The following is a 9503-nucleotide window of genomic DNA, read 5'->3' on the forward strand; positions in this document are numbered from 1 at the left end:
TGTTGGCGTATTTTTTTTTTTTTTGAAATAGAGTCTCGCTCTTGTCACCCAGCCTGGAGTGCAATGGGGCGATCTTGGCTCACTGCAACCTCGGCCTCCTGGGTTCAAGTGATTCTCCTGCCTCAGCCTTCCCAAATAGCTGGGATTACAGGCACCCGCCACCATGCCTAGTTAATTTTTTATTTTTCATAGAGACGGGGTTTCACCATGTTGGCCAGGCTGGTCTCGAACTCCTGACTGCAGGTGATCCACTTTCCCTTGGCCTCCCAAAGTGCTGGAATTACAGGTGTGAGCCACCACATCCGGCCCATCCCTTATATCTTAAACACTTCTCTCTGCATGTTTTGGATAATTGCAAATATTCTCAATCACTTCTCTCCTTTTTCTTCCCCTTTATTTTTGCAAGTCTTCTTGCATTTTACTTGCAGTAGGATGAAAAATCTGACTGGTCATAGTGGGAAAATCACTGCACAGAAAAAGCAGAGAAACCCATGGATTATTTTCTGTATTCACTCTTGCTGTCTAACAAATTAGAAACAATCATGGCTAGTGGCAAGTACAGATGCTTTTATGGACAGTAATGAGCTTGAAGTAGACAAATTTGTTTCCACTCTGGGTACCTATTGTCAATGTTGACTTCATCAATATATAAAGGGGGCAAAGGGACATAATGCTGAGGGAAGCTTCTGTCTCTGAAATCTGCTGCCTTAGTTCAAGGAGACAAATGAGATCCCCACCAAATAAATCTTTATATCACATTTACATGATTTTTTTTTCCTGTAAGATAAAAGGATAAGTAAACACACTCCTTGCAATCCCCAGCAATAATTGTATTTGTGTAAACAGACAACAATAAGATGTTAGATTTTTTTCAGGGTTCATTTCATTTTGTAAGCAATAGGATATAACCAGAGATACTTCTACTGGAATACTTCAGTTTATACACTACAAATCACAATGTTAGCACACAACAAACTTTATGTAGTTTCTACAACTGTCATGTGCAATTAATTCATCCTCCATCATACTACAGACAGGTAACTTCAAAATGAGAGATGAGTTTATTTTCAAATGTGAAATCAGGTCAACATTTTAATCCAAACTCAATATATTTAACACACATATTTAAGAGGCTTACTACATCATGCAATTGTATTAGAACACCTTTACAATCCTATGAAGAGAGTACAGTGCAGAAAAGTCATATCTTTACATTAACCAACAAAATCTTAGCAATTACATTTTAGTCTTACATCACTACAGGGTTTAAAAGTGATCGCTGCAAAATCAGATTTAAAAAATGTCTTCCACAATCATTATTTTTGTCCTTCACTGTTCAAGTAAAATCTTGTGTCATCCAGTTGCAAAATCTTTATTATTGACAACATGTATATGTGTATACAAACCACACTGCAAATTAACAAAAGAATTGTACCCAGTCAGGCTGACAAAGTTTAATAAAGAGACACTTCTAATCTAATCATTTCATCTTGTAAGTAATATCTTTATTCTCTACATCTATTCATTTGCCATGTTTTAGGAAAGAGCACATTCATACTTTCAAACATGCAAAACATGATAAACTAGAATAAATGGCACTGGAAAAACCATTATAAAAGAGACTTGCCTGAAGTCATTTCATTTGACAAAAATTAACTAAAAAAAAAGGCTAATTGTAAAAAAAAACATAATAAAATAATACATTATAGAGAACATTAAGTTGAACTTCATTTGCCACTTTGTAGAACTACACCACTTCTGCAAAGAAGTACTTTAATTGGTCTGTTCTTTGGTGAAAACAGAGTTATGATTTCAGTTATGTCTAGGCAAAGTTAGCAGGCGTGCTCCACAACAAAAAGGAATCAGACAATCTAAAGGACATTGGCTACTGGTTGCCTTTATTCTCAGCACCAGGAATGCAGAAATATTCAGCAAAACAAGCTGCTAACACCAGATATTCTCTTTATTTAAAATTGTTCAACATGACAGAATGCCTGTTACGTAACATGATTTTTTTTTCTAAAACACACAGCCTTTTGCTCTTTCTTCTTTTTCAAAAAATGGTTTAATATATATATATACACACATATATACACATATATAAATATATATGTATAAAAACATATATATATATATATTAGCTTACACCGGTGGTGGTGACACTGCAAAGTCAATTTCCTGGGCATTTGATGGCATCAGAATACCATTTTGCAATATACAGAACAATACGAAATGCAGTTCATCACTTGCAGTTACTACTGTTCCACAGAAGTCAGGCCAGGTCTTTGGTTTTGATGCAGTACTTAAAAAATTAAGGCAAAACTCCTCCTAAAATGTATTTCCCTCCAAGCCCTTATTTGCTTATGTTTACAAAATAACTGTCAACAAAATGCTACCTTTTTTTAAAAAAAAGCCAGCTGATTACCAATAATGTCAATGCCAATGATGTGGGTGATAAAGTTATTCTGTATTTCCAAGTATATACAGATATTCTGTAACCTGTTTATTTAACCAAATCCAACAACTGATTAAAAAGAGTTTATAAGAAATGTTCCTATAAGTGATCCAATTTATCAAAATAGTGTTTTCTTTGTCATGGAAGCTTCAATTCTTTTGCTATTTGTTATCAAGGTTTGTGTTAAAACCCCTTCTTTCTTTTTTACAAATAACTTGTCTTGATATGAATTGAGTTCTGAGTGTTTACAGCTCAAGGGATGGATCTGTTGGGTTTTCTCATCCGGGGCTGAATGTGGCTTCATTCTTGTAAGAGATTATTGCAGTCTGCCCTGAAGTGGACTGTTGCCTCAGTTCACTACAACAAGAAGTGAGTGTAACCTTCTGCCCCCGTAACTATAACATCCATCCAGATCCGCATGGCTTCTGGCGATGGGGCCACCATATAATAGATTCTGTCATGAGTCTTGACGCTAAAGGTGAGTAACGGATTAGGACTCTAAAATTCAAAAAAGGAAAAAGAATGTAAAATAAACATCTTAAAATACAACATTAAACAACACAGACATGTGAAGACTTCTTTAAAATCTTCAATTTATTAACTTTACAAAGGCGTTACTTTTGCTCTACTGTAACTCACACACCCGCCCCAGAGCCTTTTTCAGGATTGAACATTGAACATTCTGGCCTTTCTGAACAAGAAATCTCAGACAGAACTCACAAATTATTTCAGCAGCTAGTCTGTAAAGCTCTAGCAGGGTACCTAGCTGAGAGTAGGAGCTTAATAAATAGTAGCTGTTATTCTTAGCCCTACAAGGACATGCTCATGATCCCCCTCTTAACTATATGGTAGCTTCTTTTTAGAAACCTGGCAGTCACTTTGTAGGGTTTCCCAAACCATTATGTCCAGAATGTTTCCTCAATTTGCTATGACATTTTTTTCCTCAAGAAGATCAGCAATCCCACTCACTTCGTGTTTACTTTTCCAGCACCATTCTGATCATCTCTATCTGTTATATCAGAACATCAACTTCAAACTTCTTAGACTCTAAAAATATTTTTCCCTTCTTAATTATGCATTCAAATTGTAGGAATTTAGAAAACTGATGTTTACCTTATTAGCATTCTTGAGGTGATCATAATACACTTCTTCAATGGCTTGAAAGTATATTACTCCTTTCAATTTAGTTTCATGCTTGTCTGCAAAGACAGATGAGTGTTAAATACTTTATCGCCACGGAGGAACAGAAAAAATAATAATTTTATTACAATTATAATCATTAAATTATTTACAAAGTATTTAATTTATCTAAGATTAATTCAGAGAACTTGGGCTAGTGCACAAGGTCCCTTCTATCTATATTGGAAAAATAAAAAAGAAAAGCCATAAAATTACTAGCTGCAAACCAAAGAACCTGATGACTGCCTAAGGCTCTCCAGCCGATTACCTATCGAATTTTTTATTCAGGGTGCTTGATTTTTCGCCCCCCACCTTCGTTTTCAACAGAGCTTCAACAAATAATTTATTGTCCTTTCAATGCAACAATTTCCAAACTGTTTTCAAAGATTTCATCACATTTACCATAAAAACAAAGCAAAACAAAAACAACCAAAACATAACTCAAACATATAGCACCACTCTGTGATCTGTTAAGTTCTTGAAATATTTTGTAACTTAAACTCTGCAAAGATCACAGTGCATGTCAGCATATTAAAGAATTTTAAAAGCATGAATGAGGAGGTAGGGAAAGAGACTCTATCATACCCTAGTAGTGGAAGTGCAAATAAGACAGCCTCTTTTGGAAGACAGCTGGTAAATCGGCTGGCCGCGGTGGCTCACGCCTGTAATCCCAACACTTTGGGAGGCCGAGGCGGGAGGATCACGAAGTCAGGAGGTCCAGACCATCCTGGCTAACACGGTGAAACCCCGTCTCTAGTAAAAATACAAAAAAAATTTAGCCAGGCGTGGTGGCGGGCGCCTGTAGTCCCAGCTATTCAGAAGGCTGAGGCAGGAGAATGGCATGAACTCCAGAGGTGGAGCTTGCAGCGAGCCAAGATCGCACCACTGCACTCCAGCCTGGGCAACAGAAGGAGACTCCATCTCAAAAAAAAAAAAAAAAAAAAAAAAAAAAAAAAAAAACAAAACAAACAAATAAAAAAAAAAAAACACGCACACACACAAATCCTCTTACTAAGCAATTCCACTTCTAAAATGTTACTGCATAAGATCTGGTGTGTGTGCAAATAAATGTACATGGATTCGTGTTTGTTGTAGCACAAGGTTGCAAAAGATCTGCTTGAGCTTTAATAGGAGACTGATTCAATTACAGACCAGCCATACAATGAAATCTACAAAGCTACTGAAATGATGGAGGTAGATCTGTATATGCTCCTAAGGAAAAAACCCTTGAAATACTATCACATGAAATAGGGTATGAATAGAATGAATAATTTAGTCCCAAATATATAAAAGAAAAGAAGAAAATATATACATACTGAAACATATATAAAAATGAATAGAGAAAATCTAAAACAATATTTCTAGCTTGAAAATGAGAGATCAGAACTTTTGTGATGATAAAGAGACTTACTTTCATCATACAAATTTTGGTTATGTTTTGAATTTTTTACTAGGTGAATGTCCCTTTTAACTACAAAAGCTAGTCTAAAAAATAATGGCCCTGAAAGGTTCAGCAGAGTAAAACTATTTAATTGCATTTAATCCAAAATATCTTAACCTATTTGCCCATGGACCATAATTTTTTGTTTGTTTTTCCTATTCCTTGTGAAACACTGTTGTAACTGATACCATGTTCAGTAAGTTTCAGTCAGTTTCTGTGAAAGGCAAGGTCAATGCATCTCTCAAACATTTGCTGGAAATGATATTGCAGTAATTCATGAGAATACAATAATACTTTGTTTTCTGAAAGCAAATGTAAAATAAAATCGGGAGATAAAAGTCAATCTTGCCAGTGTTTCAAGGTTTGTAGGGCACTTCATATATGAGAAAGAATTCTGAAAAATATAAGCCTCACAGCCACATTATGAGCGAAGAGAAGCAATAGTGCTATCATAAATTGATGAGAGAACACTACCCATTCTGTCTCTCTCAGTATTATCCCATCAATTTGCCGACATATTTTCTAGGCCTCGGTTTTCTTTAGAGACTCTCCTAAAGATCCCAGTTAATATGCAGGAGGCCAAGGACAGAGACCAGGGACATGAATAACATAGAGTCCTGGGACTTTGCCAGTCAGCGTTCACATTTGCAGCTCCTTCACAAGCACACGGCCATTTCCCTCACTGACAAGCAGAAGGGACGTGGCTCCTGTAGGGTAAAGTACAGCCTGAATTGTGATCTGGATGACTGCCTGCAGACTGATCTATTCCTGGGCTTGTTGTGTATGAGAAGCAGGGGTGGGGGTAGGAGTGGACAAAGCTGATAGGTGATGACCATAAACAGAGCTGAATGGGTAGCGTTTGTCCAACTAGGTCTCACCAGCCAGTTATATCATAAATACATATTAAAAAGTGAATGAAATATAATTTTTGCCTGTTTTTTAAAACTTAGGGTTCTGGGTAATTTTTCATATACCAAGAAGGTTTTGGTATTTTTAAAAAATTGATATCAGTCACCAGCAGGTTGGGTTTGTAAAGACACACTTACATGGGTCTGAAGCTTGGAGCTTAGGTTTGAAGCAGTTGGCCAGGGCATTAAACCACTCACCTGGCCGAAAGATGAGAGAATGAAATAAGGCTCACAGAGAACAGGAGCACAGAAGAAGAGTGAAGCAGTTTTGTCTGAAGTTCTTTAAAGTTGTATTTTTGGAAAATTCTGGGTGAGGTTTTCTGAAGACAATACCACATCATACAGTTTTGTTTCTGCAGTGTGCAGACACCAAATTGTATTAACTGAAGAAAGCAGCTCTGGATGTTTATAAAACCCAATGACAAAAAGCTCTAGAGAGGTAAAGCAGGGGACCTGGGACGGGAAGGCCACTGGCTTCAGGCCACTAACTTCTGCAGTAACTGGAACCTCATCCAAAGTGCTTCTCAGTGAAAGGCAGGCATTCCCCTATCAGCTCATCTTCCAAAATCTGGGGCTCCTGAGCCACTCTTCCCTTTCTTCCACAGGCTACTTGGTTTCTCACACTTCTCCTTATAAACATAACCTGACCTCACTGGATTGATTAAATGACTAGACTGTTATTTATATTTTATTGTATCGATACATTTTACTATTCCTGGTGATGCTCATACATACTGATAGTCACTCCAAAACAGGTTTTTTTCATAACATCTGGTATGACACCACTCTTTTTTGGCACCTGAAAAGAAAGCAGAGCTATACCTATACTAAAAATGGACATGTTTCACATGTGATCCCAGAAGAAATAAGAGGTTCTTAAGAAGTATGCCAGTGGCACTAATATTCCCGCATTTATATAAGATTCGGTAGGGTATGTTTCTTGTCAGCCGACATTTAAGAATCCAAAAATATTTCAGTCACTTAATAAATACTACTGATCACTAGTTTATCAACGAGCTTTACTGTCTGTGCTTAAAAGACCATTCTAGTTTATGAACTATAGTTGAATGATTTTCAGCTACAGTTGCCTAATTGTGTGTGACTTAAATGGGACGTATGAAAATCAATCAATCACAAACCACACCCCCTTTTTTTTTTCTGGTGTGGTGGTTTGAAAGGCAGTATTTTTTCTGATCCCACCCTATAGTGATAGTACTTCTAGTATGATATTGTGATGTTTCATAAAAGTGAACATAAACAATTTGTTACCAAAATAAAGAATGCATTAAAACAGAAGAACAAATAAAAGGCACTATTTTGATATAAAGAATAAATTTTACTTAATATTTATTGGGACCTGAGTTTACTTCAGAAGTAACATAGACCACTTCTCACTTTTTAAAGTAACATATAATGTCTATTATTTCTAGAAAGGAAATTCATATCATATGGACTATATAATCTAAATATAAAATAATGTACATCTATAAATCTAATATTGCCATTAATTCTGTTATGTATCAACCTACCTATTTACACTGAATTTCAATTGCCTTTGCTCTTTAACACGGGTTCTTGGTTTGAGTATACGATTTAAATTTTTTTTATTACCCACCTGCATAATAAGAGAATGTTCGCTTGTTCCGATCAAAAACAAACCAACGTTTTTTCCACGTTTTAATTTTCCCACCCATTTTGATGAGGAATCCTCGGCAGGTCTTCTCTGTGATTGATACATGGTAACAGGTGTCAATATTGTGGCCAGCAGTCTCTACATGGCTCCGCAAATCAAAGTCTTCCTTCCGGACAGGCAGGTAGCGTGTCAAAGGACGAGCCTGGAAAAGGGCAAAACTCATTGCAGCTATAGCTATTTGTTTTGTTTTAGGTCACAGATGTTTAGAAGCAGAAATTAACTGTAAAATCTAAGCTTTAAAATGCCTATATGATTAAAAGAGCTTAAGATAAACAAAGCACTTATCATTTGGAGTCTAAAAAGTGGATAGGATTTTCAGAAAGATGCTGTAATATGTAGGGGAGAGGTAGATAAACTCAGAGAACTGATTCTATTCCTTAAGAGGGGCAGTTGAGAAAATGAGAAATGGTCATTTATCGTAGCGTAAAAGATGTACTTTGCTCTTAACAAATACAGAGTAATGAAGTATGAAGTTTTCTGGGTCGCTCCTTGCAGATGAGGACTGCTTCACTGCTAAGTTTCCAGAAGTTTTCCCTGCCACAACTTAACAATCATTCTCAAGTAATCTCAAGCATGACGTGACTGATTGAACACTATTTAGTAAGTACGGCCCCCACAGGATCCCACAAAGCTGTACTTGTCAGTTTACATATATTCCGATAGAAATTGACGGCAGAGGTTTATATTTTGAAAAGTAAAGCTAAAATAAAGACAGAAGTGGAATCAACATGACCTAATGTAACGAACTGTCCAGGACCAGATGCCAAAGGGATGTATTCAGATGTCTTTTATGTTACTGATGGCTGGTATGAAAGCTCCTCCAATCTAGGAAGCATATATCACCATGGGTGATAGTTCTAAAATGGTGTCTTATTTTATGCTGTTAAATAACCCCACCTCTTCGCCTTGGGGAAATGACCTAACTACATACTTGGAGGCAACACTTATAATCAGGATTAAAATAGAATTGTGCTTTTTGGTTTGGCTTCAGATAGTAAACAAGCATGGATGACTTTCACTGCAAGTCAAAATTTGGCACAGGGTTGGGCACGATGAAATAACATGAACAAATTTTACTTTCTACTTTTCCTTCAATACTTAACGTTTGATTGTGTGGTACTTTGCTTGTAACAGATGCTACAGGCTTACCTCAAAGCACACAAAGTCTTAAAGATAGTCTCTAACTGCTATACTATCAAACGGCCAGCAACCACAAAGAATAAAAGTAATGGTATCTTTTGCCTTTGAGTCTAGCGAATCTTGATAAAATGGAGTTGAGCTTTAAATTACATAGTACTTAACAAAACTTCATTAGTTTCTCAGAAAACATATTATGTAAGCAGCTATAGTGACAAGAACAGAGATTCAAAATCTACGATGACCAAGATAAGACATTAAACAAAATGTGTGGTTTCTCCAAATTTTGCTTGAGTACAAGCTTGTTCACAGGTGTGGAGGCCTACTGTAGCAAAGAGGAACACATGTTACAATACAGCGCTCAGAAAAAAAACAAAACACCACCACCACGACCAAGACACTGGGCGTGGTGAAAAATTACCCTGCTCTAGATTGTTTGCTTGTAAAAGACGGCTTGGTAGAACCTCTTCCATTCCCCAAGCAAAGGTTTCAGTTCAGATGTTGTATTTGTTTTCAGCAGCAAATCCAGTTGCATTTTAAAAGCTGCTCAAAAAAAAATCTCTTTTAAAATGTACTCCAAGGAATGGGTGGAAGAAAAAGTGCTGCTCCTGGCAAAATGTTCCATGCATGACTAAGGAAAAGTGTCATTTGGTTGGTGGTTCCCTAAGAGTTTTGAAATAAACTCACTTC

General features: G+C 36.5%; 1 protein-coding gene across 10 annotated transcripts in view; it reads right to left on the bottom strand.

The window, feature by feature from the left end:
- Positions 1-856: 856 nt before the first annotated feature.
- PHLDB2 (pleckstrin homology like domain family B member 2) overlaps positions 857-9503 on the bottom strand; it is a 91892-nt gene continuing 83245 nt past the window's right edge. For all 10 annotated transcript variants that reach the window (XM_017887783.1, XM_017887784.1, XM_017887782.1 and 7 more), the window contains 3 exons: positions 7599-7818; positions 3569-3654; positions 857-2953 (listed from right to left, as the gene is read on the bottom strand). In XM_017887783.1, coding sequence (XP_017743272.1) covers positions 2813-2953; positions 3569-3654; positions 7599-7818 — 447 coding nt within the window. In that variant the 3' untranslated portion in view covers positions 857-2812. The remainder of the gene's footprint in view (positions 2954-3568; positions 3655-7598; positions 7819-9503) is intronic.

The sequence above is a fragment of the Rhinopithecus bieti genome, unplaced genomic scaffold (assembly GCF_001698545.2).
Source record: "Rhinopithecus bieti isolate Rb0 unplaced genomic scaffold, ASM169854v2 scaffold_17936, whole genome shotgun sequence".
Lineage (NCBI taxonomy): Eukaryota > Metazoa > Chordata > Mammalia > Primates > Cercopithecidae > Rhinopithecus > Rhinopithecus bieti.